We start from the raw sequence: 18521 nt of genomic DNA, 5'->3' as shown, positions 1-18521 counted from the left end.
TTGATTTTAAGGAATATAGGTATGGCTTCAGTGTGTGTATGGCCAACTACAAAAACATCCTCAAGTTCATATTTGACACTGCTGACTAGGGCTGGGCGATATATCGAGTTTTTTAAAAATATCGATATATTTTCATGCGAGATATAAGATGCGACAATATCGTTTATATCGATATAGTCTATGTTACGTTATAATTATACTTGTGGAGCCGCAGGTTTGCCTCTCTTTCGTCCACTTTTGTCTCTACGCTGCGTTACTCGGCCTCGCCTCTCCTTCACTGAACACAACTGCCCCTCCGCCATAGCTTCATCTGCAGGCAATGACAAGATGAAAGCGGAAAATCTCCGTTAGCGAGTTACCGCGGATCGCCCCGTGCGTGGGGCTGGACGGCGTCAACGTGTTAGCGAGCTAACCGCGCTAACCGGGCTGCACGGCCTAAAATCCTTTCATTTTCTCAAAACTCGACAGTGCGCCCTATGTATGAATTCTGGTTGTGCTTACTGACCGCGAACCGATTTTATGTGGTACACAGCGCTCAGCAATCTGTCAAAAAATGTTTTAATATGACTTTGCTAAGCTACGGAGCTGCACCGCTTGATGGATTGTCGGATGATTACGGCTACCGAGGAGGAGCCTCGCGGAGTGATACATACTGTGCTTCAACGTAATATTACCGTACTGTGTGTGTATAAGGACCACAAATGGCACCTGTTCAGAGACGTGGTGCAGCTGTGAAATCTGTCTCTTTGTTATTATGCTCAGCGTCTGTTAGTTTACATTTTGACTGCACAATTGTGAGCTTTTTGTTATGCACAAAAAGAACATAGTTTTCTTTTATTTATGGACCATGATTATTTAATAAATGCTGAGAATTTATTTTTGAGTAATTTTTTCATGTACATCTACGCTGTATGTAAATAAAAGTGCCCGTGTGACATCTGGGACACAGTGTGACTAAGAACTCTCTTTTTGTTCTTAACTTATGGCTTTAAAAAAAAAAAATTGAGATATATATCTTATATCGCCATCCAGCTAAAAAATATCGAGATATGAATTTTGGGTCATATCGCCCAGCCCTACTGCTGACAGATATAGCAGACACACACTGAAGCACTTTATCCTGAAAATGCACATCTGTAAAACTTTTGTTCATTTCCAGAGCATTCTGTAAGTCACCTGGCAGAGATGAAAATGGCACACTGACACTTGTGCTGAGTGAATGTTCAAAGTCAACAAGCAACTTATCTGAAGAAAACTCCCAGCACTGTTTCATTTGATGACGATTGTTAAGAGTTGCAGTGATGTTTACAAAGTTTTTGCATTTACTCGCTAGATTTTTGAAATATTGATGCTTGCTTTCATATCCCATACACCACAAAGGGCGAAGAGGACCATACATCAAAATCAGCCTTGGGTAGTGAATAAGGTAGTGACACTTGGGTGGGGGCATATTTAATAGAGTTGGTTAAGTACCCTGGTGACACTTACTGGCAGGGGTTTGTCTCCCTGGTCTCCTATGTTGACAATGCAGTTCTGAAGAAAGACAAGTGTTTTCTTGAAGTATGCAGGGTAGGTCATGTTGAACACGAAGAAGGTGGAGAATGCTGAGATGTAGGCCTCATCCAGCGAGCGGCACGAGCAAACATCCACTCCTTCAACTGTCACAACACAGCGAAACTGTCTTAAGAGGGCAGTTGTCCAACTCTTATCCTTCATTCGAATGGTTGGGTATGGACTCGTGGGAGTATTCTGCAGAAGAGGAAGAAAAACATTAGTATACAGTATGTTTAAGCAATATGTGCCAAGTGGATTTTCAACAGATTTCTCAAATTACCTTCTTTATTTGCAGCAAAACAAAACTGTCTATTCTGATAACCTGTAAACATGGCCCCTACTCCAAACAAAAAGCTTCTTGACCAATGACTGTTGTGGTAGTGTTTGATAAGCTGCTAAAGTTTGACATAATATTCAAGGGCAAAAGCAATCACCCCTGACAGTGACAGTACCTGTGAAGAAGAATTTCCCTAAGGGGACAATAAAGGTTTATCTATCTATATAAACACCAGACAAAACCCAAGAGCACAGCAGCACTGTGGATTAACAGCAGTGTTTCCCCTACATTAGCTTAGCTGTGATGCTGAACCGCAGCTGAATTCAGCTCCATGCCAACAAAACACAGAGAATGAAACTTGTGGCCAAAGGCTATGCATTGCATCATGCATTTACCTCTCCAAGGATGATGAAATCTTCTATCTTCTCCTTGAAGATGGATGGCAAGAGAAGTGCCCCCTTGAAGTCAATTCCTAGGTCATACAGATGCAAATGCACTTCATTAGATTTTGATAGCATGCAAATTCCCATTAACATGCTCTTCACATGACACTATGGTACATCAATTATCTTTGGAAGAGAGAGCAAATGAATTGTCACAAAATTTACTATTTGTATGCGGTCAAATTAGCACCTGTAATGTCTTCAGCCAGTGCATTCTCCCTCCATGTAGACCTTCTTCAGTGGCAAATCCTTGGTCATTTGAAGAACAGCAGTGAAGTTTTTGCTAAAGCGGCGACAGATGTTGTCTTGGCAGGGATGCATTAAATCAACCTCATCACACAACTGGAAATGAAAAGAGCAGAATAGACAAAAGAATGACATTTTACATTGAGGATTTAAACTTTTGACATGTTTAAAGACACAGACTAGAGATAAATGTAAAGTACTTTAACCCTTGATCAAAAAATTCTAAAGCTAATAAACAGATTGATTAATCAGCTAGTACAGAAAATAATAATAATAATCAGATTTAGAGACAAAAAAAAAATCATTAGCTGTTTCCCCAATCATCTTAACAATTCTTGGGTTGCAGACAGTGTCCCTGCGCAGAGCTTACAGCTCTCAGATTTGAAAATCCCAAATCCCACTAAGTAGGTGGAATGGTGCAAATGTGTACCTTCCATTGTTTAAAATCCCTTTGAGCGGGAAACAAGTTAGATGCGATAAATTTTGCTTAGAAAACGTTTTTGTTAATAGCTATATTTACATACAAGCATGTTTTGAGAAATTATTGATTTTTTTACATTGTTGTACAAGGTTAGTGACTATTTATTGATAAAGCACTGGAATACGGCGGGAAGACAGACGTTGACGATTCCACCAACAGTCTAAAATTTAGACTGTTGGTGGAATCGTCAACCAGACAAGATTTTAACCATTTAATTCTAAGGGTGCCAACCATAAATTCCAATTCTGGAGTTTTGATACCACCTTTATTGTATCCCTTCACAAGCTGAGATCTTTCTATGTAATGGGTTTTATTCCTCCACAAAAATTCGAACACATTTCTATTTATGGTTTTCATGGTATTTATCGTTTTTTTATTTCTTATATTGTTTACGTGGCGCAAAAAAGGTTGGGGACTGCTGTACTAGCAGGTTGCTGAGTAGAAATCCTTGTAGTGTTTTGAAATATACCACTTTTTCCATCAGTTTCCTTGTCAGGAAACAACTTCCTGTTCAGCAGAAATGCCTCTGGTTTCAGTGGTGTGTGTGAGAGCGTTTCAGTAGTGTGTGTGAGAGCGTTTCAGTAGTGTGTGTGAGAGCGTTTCAGTAGTGTGTGTGAGAGCTAAAATTTCAGTTGTGTGTGTGAGAGCGTTTCAGTAGTGTGTGTGAGAGCTAAAATTTCAGGTGTGTGTGTGAGAGCGTTTCAGTAGTGTGTGTGAGAGCTAAAATTTCAGTAGTGTGTGTGTGAGCGTTTCAGTAATAATGTCCCTTACGGCACCTCATAGCTGACGGCCAGGTTTAAGAGAAAAAACCGAGAGCTAAAAATTGGAGTTAACTCGCTGACTAGCTTGTCAGTTTTACTACACTTCGCGCCGCTGTTTGCGCATGCGCAGCGACCTAAGCGTCAGAAAAAATCTGATGTCATCTGACTGGCTTCCCTGTATCAATCAAGTGACGGGATGGATGATAGGCTGGCATCTATTTTTTTAATGCCATGCGATCTACCAATACTACCTTTGCGATCGACTGGTCGATCGCGATCGACGTATTGAGCACCCCTGGTCTAAATAGTCCACATTTGTACCTTTCTTTGTTTAAAACTTAGCTAACTGCTAGCATTCACCCATGTTAAAGCTAGCTCTTCGGACTTTTGCTAACTCTACTGTAAAATTACACGTTGTAATTTTTATAACAACACAAAATCACACCCGACTTACCTCTAAACCTTTGCGCCTCGTCGTCTGACACATCAATGCCTTCTTCCATCAACTTTATAAGGAGCTCCTCCATTGATAACCCCCTGAGAGTCATTTTCTGCGTCAACGCTAGTCAGCGCGGAGGCGGAGCACTCACCGCTGCTGGCTTTTCAGCCTTTGGGATTAATGCGCGTTGCGAACTTGATACATGGAAATACAACATTGTGGTATTAATGCGCAGTTGTTTAGAAACCGTTATGCTGTCTTGGCGAACTATATTTGTAATTTACAAAGTGTAGTCACCGTAACATAAACATCTGCTTGACATTTTAACTTCCAAAGAACCTCGGTTTAACTTGATGTTGCAAATTCCATAAAAACCTCCCAATTAATGAACAATTCTAGGATGTAGTAAAAGCGAAAAAGTAAATGGCCAAACATAACAGTAATATGATTTCACGTTTTTGAAGGCTACAACCAAGATTTAAAACATTAAAAATTATAACTGGAACTCCAGCGAGTAGTGCGGTGCTCTGAACGGATAATTGGAGGTGAGCTTCCCTCCCTCCAAGACATCTACAGGAAGCGGTGCCTGAGGAAAGCGGGGAGGATCATCAAGGACTCCAGTCACCCCAGCCATAAACTGTTCAGACTGCTTCCATCAGGAAGGAGGTTCTGCAGCATCCGGTCCCGTACCAGCAGACTGAGAGACAGCTTTTTCCATCAGGCCATCAGACTGCTGAACACGTCATAGACACCTCAGCTTCACTACTGGAACTTCAACATTATGCACTCCACACTGTATATAAATGCCACTTGTTTTGCACATATTCAACTCTGTATATTTTATATATTTTATTATTATTATTATTATTATTATTATTTTATTTTATTTTTTTACTATTTAATTTGTAAAAATGTGTATACACACACACACACACACACACACACACACACACACGTAGGAAAATATTTAGTATACACATCCAGAAATGCATACACTATTATATATTGTACATATATTTATTAGTTTCAGGTTGGCCATTCTTGTATTTTGCTCGTTTGTGTTGTTGTGTTTGCACATCTCTGTTGCTTGTGGGGCTCGCACACAAGAATTTCACTCGCATGTGCTGTGCCAGTGTGCCTGCACATGTGATGTGACAATAAAAAGTGATTTGATTTGTGATTTGATTTGATTTAATAAAATGGAAATGGACCAGTTTTTTTTAACATCATTTGGTTGTGCCTGCATGTCATTGTGTGTTTTTTTTTAAAATATAATTTAACATAACTTACACAAAGGTAGGTTACAGATATTCTTTGCATCATAGGATAATTTACGTACAGAGGAGAGGACCAACAGATTTGATTATAACATGTAGCTTTTATGAGCACACTCACATCTCATATGAATTTTACAATTAACCAGGCCCATCCAGATTTTCCCATGCTGACCCATTACCACATTCTGCCACTGTCACTGCAGTACAGGTCAAAATGGTACAGATTTGTACTTTAAATTGTACCTTTAAAGGGGCATTTCTGGACTTTTAAAGGCCAGTATTGTACTTTTAAGGGAACATTTTAAAAAAAATGTACCTATAGGTACAAAAATGTTCTTCTCTCATACCTCTATTTCTGAGAGTGCACGAGCAAACTTCAGCCAGAACCTGCAATACAAACCCATCAGTTATCCTGCACTGGTGCAGGAAAGTGAAGCCAAGGATTCAATCCCAAAAACTGTGATTCCTTCAGTGTCTTCTGGAAGCTGGCTCCAAAAGCAAGTCAGCATCCAGTCTGGTAATAGAAATGGTTCTAATCTTTACAGTTTCTCAGATTGTAGTTTCTCAGGCAGCTTGTTAACATAACCAGCCCTTCACCTTCTTACCAGAATCATACAGTCTAAAACCTGCACGCCTCATCTGGGTAATGAAAGATGAAGTCATTGTGGAAGGACCTAGAACCTCCATTCCTTCTATCAGTGATTTAATGAAAAGACCTCTGTGTCTATGAGAAAGTCTATTTTATGAATTTGGGCCATACTTTGCCTAAGAAAAGGAGTATGCTCACTGGCTGACATGCAAGCTGTTTCACAGTCATAGCCATCCTCTTGTCACTGTGGGTTTTTTAAAAAAAAATCCAAGATAGCAACAGTGACAACATTTGTCTTAAACACTCGTGATCAGACTTCATCAACCAATCATGGTAGTCTTCAGCATCTTTTAAATTGTCTGTGGTCCAAGTATGGTCACTTCTGGCTCTCCTCAGTGTCACCTCACCTCTTCATTTGTGTGCAGGACGGCCAGTAGCTGGTCCTGCGGGGAGAGCAGAGCGCCTTCTTTCTGCAGAGAGAGACGAGGCAGGAGGCCACATTTCTGGTAGTAACGCTGAGCTGTCTGCTCACACAGCCACGACACAGAGCAGGAGTTGGCCTCACTGGGATGCAGAGCAATGACCGGCGATTAAACAGAAATTAAAAACAAAACAACAACAACAACAACAAAAAAACACTATACCAATCAGATTGGGATTTATTTTTATATACTGCTCAAACTTAAAAGTTTTCACCGACCTTTGTGGAACTGGGATCAGGAAGACGTCTTCCTGAACCCGGACCCTCATTCTGATTGGTGGAGGAAGTGACGTGGGCATAGGAGCAACCAAAGTTTGAGTTGGAGGCTAGAGTAAACAAAATAAAACATTCAAGCACTGTTAAAACATCTGTATTTAATGTCATCAACTCTTTGTAGAAAGACAAAGCAGAGTCTGTACTAGAGAAATCAGGAGACCTGACGAGGGCAGTATTACGCCTTTTATACCTCCAGCCTACCGTAAATTCAGTAGAAGAAGAATAGCAGCAATGGCGCCATTGAGAGATCCCATCGCGATCCTGAATTAAGTTTGAAGATGTTGGTTTGGCCGTGTCGGTTGTTGTTGCAATAATGTCTTCAGTTCCGAATCTTAGAGAGTTTATCAAGGAGAGATTAACTTCTGCTGCAGAAGAAATCTTCTCAGAGTTTGAAAAAACGATCGTCCGGTATGAGGAAGAGATCCGTCAGCTAAGACTGCTTGATATCAGACCCGGGATAAAGTCACACAATACAGGTGTGGAGGTGTGAGGGTTGCGATTCACGTGGGCATGATCTAAATGCATTGAACTAGTAATACACCACAGTAAAGTGTATGAAGTTATATCTGTGCAGTGTTGAGAAGGTTACTTTTAAAATGTTTTCCACGAAAGATTACAGAATACATGGCCCAAATGGAGTTTGTAACTATTCCATTAAGTTACTCAATGTGAATAACGTATTCTGAATACTTTGGTCCGGATTACTTTATTACTTTATTACTTGCTTGTTACAACTACTTGAATGTACTATTGCTGTGTGAATTATTGCTATAACTGAAGGCTACTAGCCACCGAGCTAACATTGTTAGCTGGCTTTAGCTAAAGTTATTTCATAGACTAAAGACTGTTAGACTTGATTCATAGCATTAACATCCTGCTAGCTACAAACAATCATGTGCAGTTCTGAAAGCAATCTCAAGTAAATTTTTAAATCGTGATGTAAAATGAGTAACAGTAGGGTGGACATTAGGCAAGGCTGCAGTTTTTGCAGCGATCTCGTATAGAACACAATTTCTGTATCAGTAATAGGTTTTCTTTCTGTTTGCTTTCAGAACTGCACATAATTATTTGCAAGTAGCAGGTTGTAATGCAGCCTTCAGTAATAGTAATGAGTCACACAGCAATAGTACATCGAAGATTCTGAAGTGAGACATAACCTAGATAGCTACATAAACTAATACAAGGTAGTTGTAGTAGGCTTACGTTAGGGCTGTACAATCAATAAAGATGAGGCAGAACCTGGTAGCTCCAAACAGAAGGACCAGTCAAAACAAATTGAGGATGTTATTCCTAAATGAGGGGCTCCCCCTGTTGCATGGACATGGTTTGGTTATGAAAAGTCTGACACGGATCAGAAAACTGTACTATGGAAATTATGCCCAGACTGGTTCCCACCACGGACTCAAACACGACAAACCTCTTCGACCACCTACGCATGAATCATGTGAAAGTTTGTGGAGAGAGTTTATAGATGAGAAGCAAAAAAGAGCCATCAGGTGCTCAAAATAAACCTTAGACTCATACGTTAGAACAGGCTTTTCCCCCACGTGTAATAAATACTCAGAAAGAAAATGGCGGCCGTTACAACATATATCTAAAAATATATAGTGCATTGGTCAAAATACTCGACTCCAGGTACACGACACCCAGCTGAAAACACTTCATGAAAGTCAAGTTGCCCGATATTCACAGAATTTACAGAAAAAGCACTATTTTGTCATATATATCATTATCGGGATATATATCATATATATCATATATACACCATCGTGTAATCCATTTATTTAGAAGTAACTGTATTCTAATTATTACCAAATTATCGGTAACTATCGGCGGCACGGTGGTTAGCACTGTTGCCTCACAGCAAGAAAGTCCTGAGTTCAATTCCACCATCAGGCCGGGGTCTTTCTGTGTGGAGTTTGCATGTTCTCACCGTGTTTGCGTGGGTTCTCTCCGGGTACTCCGGCTTCCTCCCACCGTCCAAAGACATGCAGCTTGTGGGGATAGGTTAATTGGATAATCCAAATTGCCACTAGGTGTGAATGTGAGTGTGAATGGTTGTCTGTCCCTATGTGTTAGCCCTGCGACAGACTGGCGACCTGTCCAGGGTGTACCCCACCTTTCGCCCTATAACAGCTGGGATAGGCTCCAGCGCCCCCCGCGACCCTGAAAAGGATAAGCGAATGGATGGATGGATATCGGAATACAGTTACTCATGTTTTGTATTTTAAATGCATAATGCCGGTACATGTATGCCGTTACTCCCTAACACTGCATCTATGTAAACATACTTACGGCCACTTTGTTAACTACACCCGTTCAACTACTCTTTAATCCAATTCAATCAGCCAATCAGATGGCAGCAGTCCATGCATTTCAGCATATAGCGATCAGTGACGGTGATTGAAATCACTTTGATCATGGTGTGGGTGTTGGTGCCACATTGGCTGATCTGAGTATTTCAGAAACTGCTGATCTGTTTAAATTTCCAGCACAAACATCTGCATGATTTACAGAGAGTAGTCCAAAAAAGAGAAAATATGCAGTTCCCTTAAAATGACATTGAGTTCTCTGTACTCGGGTCTCCAGAGTTACCAGCTCTCAACCCAACAGAGCATCTTTGGAATGTAGTGGACCATGAGATTTGCATCATATTTATTAGTAAAATGTTAAAAGATTAGCATTAACAGCATATCTTACCTGCCGTCGTAAAATACTTTAAGCTTTCATGATCATATTCAGATCATGCTGCTGTTCATTTGTTTGTTTATTCACAGTGTGTGATGATCACTGGCAGTCACATCTAAAAATCAGACCCCAGACAGCTGTAAGGTTATCAACATCATCCAGTGAACAAATGACTATCAGTGAATGTTTCTGTGGCAACATAAAACGCAAGCTAAATTCTCAATAGGTGACCGTTTTCATCCTTCTTGAGCTTTCTTATCATCACATTAGTCACTATTTTCTTGTGTCCTTTTGTTGAACACGAAGGTCTGGATGATCAGCAGTTCTGTGACCATGAGAGGAGCTCCAGTCTCAACCAGGAGGACCCAGAGCCTCTACAGACTAAAGAGGAACAGGAGGAAATCTCCACCAATCAGGAAGGAGAGCAGCTTGCACTGAAGCAGGAGGATGAAGGGATTAATGTCTGGACCGGAGAACAGCTGGATTTGTTGTGGAAACCTGGATCACGGCTGACCAGATTTGGTATGTAAAAGTGTAATAAGCAGATTTCATAATATAGAAATGAATATGACTTATAACAAAATGTCACAAAGACACATGGCGTGCATTACCGCCTGGGATACTGCCTCACTGGAGACATGTTTTCTGTTTCAGATTTAAGTCATGTTAGCCCAGAACTGTACGCAGAATGTAGAAAAATGTTGAGACAATGAAAACTGTGGATTATTGGCCACAAGGACCAAGTTGGAGTAGTGAGCTGTACGCCTCATAAATGATGACTTTCTGCATGTAAACAGAATTCTTCTCTGTTCGCTGCATGAGAGAGAATATTTAAATATCGCTCACATATCTGAGAGACCTGCTCACAGTGTGACTTTTTTCTTGTGTGTTCTGTCCATCAAGACCTCCCACAGCAACATGATTGTAAGGAAAATGAGGATCTGGATGACCCGCAGGTCTGTAGCCAGGAAAGGAACTCCAGTCTGGACCAGCAGAACACAGAAACACTATAAAATAAAACTACAATATAAGACGAGAAACGTCTTATATTGGGATATGAGATTTTGGTCATGTCGCACAGCCCTAGCTAATGTTAGTCTTTAAAAAAAGAATGTACTTCCAGATGTTTCTTTCGGGTGGAGTCTTTATAGTTGAGAGCAGCTCGGTTTCTGGGTCCATTGTATAACTGACGCCACCAACATTACCAAGACACTTACACTAGAGCTTCTTGTTGCGTGTTTTGTTTGGGTTTCCGGTAATGCGTGAAATCAACAAAATTAGAGAGGGTATAGCCTGACATATGAAACAGGAAAAGACCATCGTGTAATCCATTTATTTAGAAGTAACTGTATTCTAATTATTACCAAATTATCGGTAACTATCGGCGGCACGGTGGTTAGCACTGTTGCCTCACAGCAAGAAAGTCCTGAGTTCAATTCCACCATCAGGCCGGGGTCTTTCTGTGTGGAGTTTGCATGTTCTCACCGTGTTTGCGTGGGTTCTCTCCGGGTACTCCGGCTTCCTCCCACCGTCCAAAGACATGCAGCTTGTGGGGATAGGTTAATTGGATAATCCAAATTGCCACTAGGTGTGAATGTGAGTGTGAATGGTTGTCTGTCCCTATGTGTTAGCCCTGCGACAGACTGGCGACCTGTCCAGGGTGTACCCCACCTTTCGCCCTATAACAGCTGGGATAGGCTCCAGCACCCCCCGCGACCCTGAAAAGGATAAGCGAATGGATGGATGGATATCGGAATACAGTTACTCATGTTTTGTATTTTAAATGCATAACGCCGGTACATGTATGCCGTTACTCCCTAACACTGCATCTATGTAAACATACTTACGGCCACTTTGTTAACTACACCCGTTCAACTACTCTTTAATCCAAAATGTAATCAGCCAATCAGATGGCAGCAGTCCATGCATTTCAGCATATAGCGATCAGTGACGGTGATTGAAATCACTTTGATCATGGTGTGGGTGTTGGTGCCACATTGGCTGATCTGAGTATTTCAGAAACTGCTGATCTGTTTAAATTTCCAGCACAAACATCTGCATGATTTACAGAGAGTAGTCCAAAAAAGAGAAAATATGCAGTTCCCTTAAAATGACATTGAGTTCTCTGTACTCGGGTCTCCAGAGTTACCAGCTCTCAACCCAACAGAGCATCTTTGGAATGTAGTGGACCATGAGATTTGCATCATATTTATTAGTAAAATGTTAAAAGATTAGCATTAACAGCATATCTTACCTGCCGTCGTAAAATACTTTAAGCTTTCATGATCATATTCAGATCATGCTGCTGTTCATTTGTTTGTTTATTCACAGTGTGTGATGATCACTGGCAGTCACATCTAAAAATCAGACCCCAGACAGCTGTAAGGTTATCAACATCATCCAGTGAACAAATGACTATCAGTGAATGTTTCTGTGGCAACATAAAACGCAAGCTAAATTCTCAATAGGTGACCGTTTTCATCCTTCTTGAGCTTTCTTATCATCACATTAGTCACTATTTTCTTGTGTCCTTTTGTTGAACACGAAGGTCTGGATGATCAGCAGTTCTGTGACCATGAGAGGAGCTCCAGTCTCAACCAGGAGGACCCAGAGCCTCTACAGACTAAAGAGGAACAGGAGGAAATCTCCACCAATCAGGGAGGAGAGCAGCTTGCACTGAAGCAGGAGGATGAAGGGATTAATGTCTGGACCGGAGAACAGCTGGATTTGTTGTGGAAACCTGGATCACGGCTGACCAGATTTGGTATGTAAAAGTGTAATAAGCAGATTTCATAATATAGAAATGAATATGACTTATAACAAAATGTCACAAAGACACATGGCGTGCATTACCGCCTGGGATACTGCCTCACTGGAGACATGTTTTCTGTTTCAGATTTAAGTCATGTTAGCCCAGAACTGTACGCAGAATGTAGAAAAATGTTGAGACAATGAAAACTGTGGATTATTGGCCACAAGGACCAAGTTGGAGTAGTGAGCTGTACGCCTCATAAATGATGACTTTCTGCATGTAAACAGAATTCTTCTCTGTTCGCTGCATGAGAGAGAATATTTAAATATCGCTCACATATCTGAGAGACCTGCTCACAGTGTGACTTTTTTCTTGTGTGTTCTGTCCATCAAGACCTCCCACAGCAACATGATTGTAAGGAAAATGAGGATCTGGATGACCCGCAGGTCTGTAGCCAGGAAAGGAACTCCAGTCTGGACCAGCAGAACACAGATCCTCCACAGACTAAAGAGGAACAGGAGGAAATCTCCACCAATCAGGAAGGAGAGCAGCTTGCACTGAAGCAGGAAACCAAAGGCATCATCATCTGGACCGGGCAGGAGCTGGGCATCATGTGGAACCCTGAAGTAAAGTTGCACAGAATAGGTATGCAAAACTTTAATAGATAGATTCAGTTTTGTATTAAGAAATCTAACTCATGTTGGGTCCTAATCAGACCTCCAATATACTTTATAGAGGCACATGAAGAATTTAAAGACCGACTGCAATAAGGAAACTGACGTAATATTCTAAGAGCCAAAATGTCTAGCCCTCCCAGTGTCGCCCCTGTCAGGACTGTCTTATGTTGAAAATAATTGAGTACAAGAGAGAGGAAGACACCCTACAATGAGTTGAAACGTCAGCTTGTTATTTATTCCTCCATATTCATATTTGTCATTCATATGGTCACTTTGTTTGTCCCTCCAAATTGCAGTCGTCACTCCTTCGCCTGTGCTGCGCCCCTGCACCTGCAGGCACACTTACAGTGAATATCAAATTTAATAACATATATATATATATATATATATATATATATATATATATATATATATATATATATATATATATATATATATATATATATATATATATATATATATGTTAGGGGTGCAACGATACACAAAATTCACGGTTCGGTTCGGTTCGATACTTTGGTGTCACGGTTCGATATTTTTTCGATACAAAAAAAATGTTCATGCCTTTTTAATTTGTCATTTATTAAAATTATAAATATATATTTTAACTCAAAAGTACAGTTTTTAAATTTAACCCTAACCCTTGTGCGTGTTTTTTATTTTGACAGCGAATGCGCACCTGCGGACCACTTATGTGCAGCCCTGGTTATTTAGCTTGTCATATTGCAGCCACAGAAATTATTTTGTCCATGAAACCATAAAGCTGCACTTTCTTTTTGCCTTATAGTCTGATTTGTCATAACTTCTCCGTTTTGTGGTAAGCTTTTCTTTGGCTGTCACTTCTTCACCCTGACCTGTCTTATTTGGCTCAGCAGAACTAAAATATATATCTGTCTGTGAAGGTTCTCAGTCATCCAGGTCATCGTAGTCAAATATATATCCTGCTGCTTTTACACGCGCACTCACATAAGCTCAGCGATTCTCTGCGCGATCAACCTCTCACATTTTTAAGCTGCGGGAGATTTCACTTGTCATGTTTGCATAGTAAGCTAACGATTAATAAGACGATGTCAGAGGAATTGGTGCGCAAATTATCATCACTCACAGATCAGTGCTGTCGCTCTCTATACACAGTTCGCACGATTGCAAAGTGAAAGCAAAAAAACAAGCGCAAATTCAAACGGGATTTCAATATGTCACATATTGACAGTGGCTCACCGATGCCAATGACATAATTACCCAGCTACATTTCTGAAAGAATTCAAAAGCATTGACATATATTTTTCCTTCCTACAATAGCCCGACGGGCAGGGAAGAGATAGATTTTGGTAGCCCGACTGAAAAAATTGCTAGCCCCAGGACGTCGGGCTAGCGATTTTGCGAGCCCTGTATCTGATTGAGGAATCACTCATCTTTGGAAAAGAGAGTTTATTACAGAGAAATGTCTCTTTCCAAAATAAAAGCTATACTATCCGCTTCTTCTGGGCTATATTCTCAGCAGCATATTAAACATATCAGGTCCCCATAAGGAGAATCATGTGCTAACAGCTGTCTAAATGACTCGGCTATAGTTAGTAGCATGCTTGTTGTTTTTGTCTTTGCACTAGGATGATGTCGGCGTAAATGTGCAGTCATATTCGTTGTGTTCCCACTAGTGCTTTCAGGTTAATCTCGTTGAAATGACCTTAACGCCACAACACGGCAAATCTCCGTTAACGAGCTACCACCGATCGCCCCGTGCATGGGGCTAGACGGCCAACACGTTAACGAGCTAACTGCGCTAACACACTAGTTCCCACCCATGTAATTGAGCATTGCATGGCACATCCAACATACTGTTTTACTTTAGTCCATGACTCGCTTAGTGGAGCTGTTCTCATCGAGACGACCCCTCCTAACTACAGTTTTATCAGTGAGGCCAGGGTGAGCAGGAGAGGAGGAGGGGTTGCTGTCTTATTTAATGAATCATTTCAATGTAAGCAGCTATCTCCTGGAAGTTTTCAGTCTTTTGAATATGTGGCTTTACAGCTGAAGGCCCCGTCCAAAGTTGTGTTTCTTAATGTTTACAGGCCTCCCAAATACTGCACAGACTTTTTTAATGACCTCAGTGAACTGCTGTCTGTGATCTGTGTTGATTTCGACTGTGTAATTATTGTTGGGGATTTTAACATCCATGTGGACAACCCTCAGGACAAAGGGACTAAAGACCTGAGTAACACTCTGGGCAACTTTGGGCTGACTCAGCATGTAACAGAGGCCACACATAATAGAGGACACACTCTTGACCTACTGATCTCCAAGAGCCTGAGCATTTCAAACATTACTGTGTCTGATGTGGGCTTATCTGATCATTACTGTGTTTTCTTTGAAAGTAAAATCTCAGCCCACACAAATATATCAACAGCAGTGATCACAAAACGGTGTATAACTGAAGACAGTAGTGAGATCTTTAACCAGGTCTTCCCATTAACACCTGACCTGTCCAAAGGTTCAGTCAATGAGCTCGTCAATAGCTTCAATGCAAAAATGTTAAATGTAATGGACACTATTGCTCCCATTAAGGTGAAGGTTATCTCTGGAAGGAAAAAGTCTCCATGGAGAAACTCCACACTAGTGAAAAATGAAAAAAGAGAGTGTAGGAAAGCTGAGCGCAGATGGAGAAAAACAAACCTCCAGGTTCATTATGACATCTATAAAGAGAAACTTCACAATTATAATTTACAACTGAGGAGTGCAAGAAGGTCCTACTTCTCTGACATCATCACTAAAAACAGCCATAATGCTTGGGTCTTATTTTCTACAGTTGACAGGCTAACAAACCCTCCTGTGCCAGTGGCAGCTGAACTTCATTCAACCATGGCCTGCAATGACTTTGCCAAATTCTTCACAGACAAAATCCAAAAGATTAGACAAGCAGTTGGTACACCAACAGCAGATCCAGGATATGTACTGTGTCCACCGAAAAACTGTTTAAACACCATCAAAGAGTTTCACCCGATTAACAGCAAAGACCTGGAGGACATCTTAGGTCAACTGAACTCCTCCTCTTGCTGTTTAGATGTCCTGCCAACAAGTTTTTTCAAAAAGGTCTCAAAGACTTTAGAGTCAGACCTGTTACAGATCGTCAACTTTTCCTTAATGTCAGGTGTGTTTCCAGAACCACTAAAAACTGCTGTAATCAAACCTATACTGAAAAAGGACAATCTTGACAAGACACAAATGAAAAACTACAGGCCGATCTCAAATCTCCCATTTTTAAGTAAGATCATTGAAAAAGCAGTTTCTCAACAGCTCAATTACTTCTTAAAACAGAATAACTGCTACGATGCCTTCCAGTCAGGTTTTAGACAGAACCACAGCACTGAAACCGCTCTGACAAAAGTGTTTAATGACATATGTCTGAACACAGACAGTGGAAAAATGTCAGTCCTAGTTTTGCTGGATCTCAGTGCAGCATTTGATACAGTTGACCACAACATATTACTCAAACGACTGGAGAACTGGGCAGGTCTCTCAGGAACTGTACTAAACTGGTTCAAAACATACGTAGAAAACAGGAAATACTTTGTATCAATAGGTAACTTCACATCCGAGCAGACAAGTATCACATGTGGAGTTCCCCAAGGTTCCATCTTGGGACCCCCTCTGTTTAACATTTACATGCTCCCACTGGCACAGATTATAAAGAACAACAAAATAAACTACCACAGCTATGCAGATGACACACAAATATATATCACAATGTCACCAGGAGACCGAGGCCCTGTACAGGCTCTTGGTAAATGCATTGAGGAAATTAATGACTGGTTGTGCCACAATTTTCTCCAACTAAACAAAAACAAAACTGAAGTAATAGTCTTTGGCGCCAAAGAAAAACGATTACAGGTCACCAGAGAACTTCAATCTATACATCTAAAAACCACAGACCAGGCGAGAAATTTGGGTGTAGTGATGGATGCAGACCTAAACTTAGAAAAACACATTAAGACAATAACAAAATCAGCTTACTATCACCTCAAGAATATTTCAAGGATAAAAGATCTGATGTCTCAACAGGACCTGGAAAAACTAGTCCATGCATTCATTTTTAGTAGGCTTGATTACTGTAACAGCATCTTTACAGGTCTACCTAAAAAATCAGTCAGACAACTACAGCTCATTCAGAACTCTGCTGCTCGAGTCCTCACTAAGACCAAAAAAGTGGACCACATCAGTCCAGCTCTGAGGTCTTTACACTGGCTGCCTGTCCGTCAGAGGATAGACTTTAAAGTTCTGATGCTGGCCTATAAAGCTCTGAATGGTTTAGGACCAAAATACATCAGTGACCTCCTAACCCAGTATGAACCTTCCAGATCCCTCAGGTCATCTGGATCCGGTCTTTTATCAGTTCTCAGAGTCAGAACCAGACACGGAGAAGCTGCATTCAGCTTTTATGCTCCTTATATCTGGAACAAACTCCCAGAAAGCCTCAGATCAGCTGAAACACTCAGTTTATTTAAATCCAGGTTGAAGACTCACCTGTTCTCAGCTGCATTTGAATAAAGCACCAAATCCACACTTTTAAGCTTAAATTTCAAAACTTACACTAACTACTGATCTTATCTATTTCTGATTTTATCTGTCTTGTTTGTTTGTTAATTAGTTAAGCTTAAATTTCAAAACTTACATTAACTACTGATTTTATCTACTGTTCTGATTTTATCTGTTTTGATTTTATATACTGTTTTGTTTGTTTGTTTGTTTGTTAAGTGGGATTAGAGCTCTGGGTAGCTCCCCAGCTGGGTCTAGACTGGGTCTAGAGAGTATTTTAAATTCGGGGAATTTAAAACAGAAAGTAGCTCGTCCACAGAAGGACTGGTAGCTCCCCTTACGATAAGGGTTCAGATCGCGCGAACAGGTGTGGGATTAGAGCTCTGGGTAGCTCCCCAACTGGGTCTAGACTGGGTCTAGAGAGTACTTTAAATTCAGGGAATTTAAAATAGAAAGTAGCTCGTCCACAGAAGGACTGGTAGCTCCCCTTACGATAAGGGTTCAGATCGCGCGAACAGGTGTGAAATGTGTGTGTTTAGTTAGTTTGTTTGTTTGCTTGTTTTAATCAATTTTAAATCATGCTTTTTATTTGTTTTTGTTTCTAATGTCTCTGTAAAGCACTTTGAATCACCTTGTTGTTGAATTGTGCTATACAAATAAATTTGCCTTGCCTTGCCTTGCCTTGCCTTGCTTACCTTCAGGGTCATACGTCACATGAAAACCAAAATAATTCCAAACGCCAGATCTGAATGAGGGTGGGGGAGGTTCATGTTGCAAGGAGAGCTTAACTTCTGTCTTGCTAGCTTGCCCTGCGCTCTTCATTCTGACTATGCTGTCTGTGTTGAGCGCTCAGTGGATCTGCGTTCGACTACTCCGCCTAGGCTGCACTGTCGAGCGCAGATCCACTGAGCGCTCCACACAGACAGCATAGTCAGAAGGAAGAGCACAGGGCAAGCTAGCGAGACAGAAGTTAAGCTCTCCTTGCAACAGGCAAATTGACCCTCATTCAGATCTGGCGTTTGGAATTATTTTGGTTTTCATGTGACGTATGAC

At 40.8% G+C, this 18521-nt stretch overlaps 1 protein-coding gene, 1 long non-coding RNA gene and 1 pseudogene across 2 annotated transcripts in view; 1 reads left to right on the top strand and 2 right to left on the bottom strand.

The window, feature by feature from the left end:
* LOC146610674 (tonsoku-like protein) overlaps positions 1–6847 on the bottom strand; it is a 28509-nt pseudogene extending 21662 nt beyond the window's left edge.
* On the bottom strand, positions 1154–2617 carry LOC146610675 (uncharacterized). Its single transcript, XR_014904996.1, has 3 exons — positions 2465–2617; positions 2227–2303; positions 1154–1749 (listed from the first exon to the last, which is right to left on the bottom strand). It is a non-coding gene; the product is annotated as an uncharacterized LOC146610675 (long non-coding RNA).
* A 274-nt stretch (positions 6848–7121) lies between the features above and the next one.
* The window catches only part of LOC146610672 (uncharacterized), a 77488-nt gene continuing 66088 nt past the window's right edge, over positions 7122–18521 (top strand). Inside the window, exons 1-3 of the mRNA XM_085344071.1 lie at positions 7122–7300; positions 9819–10034; positions 12061–12276. Of these exons, the coding sequence (XP_085200197.1) occupies positions 7138–7300; positions 9819–10034; positions 12061–12276 (595 nt within the window). The 5' untranslated portion in view covers positions 7122–7137. The remainder of the gene's footprint in view (positions 7301–9818; positions 10035–12060; positions 12277–18521) is intronic.

Source organism: Diplotaxodon limnothrissa, linkage group LG20, assembly GCF_057381915.1.
Source record: "Diplotaxodon limnothrissa isolate DT_005_m linkage group LG20, D_limnothrissa_male_GT1.1, whole genome shotgun sequence".
In the NCBI taxonomy this organism is placed as follows: domain Eukaryota; kingdom Metazoa; phylum Chordata; class Actinopteri; order Cichliformes; family Cichlidae; genus Diplotaxodon; species Diplotaxodon limnothrissa.
This window is presented reverse-complemented; position numbering and strand designations above follow the sequence as displayed.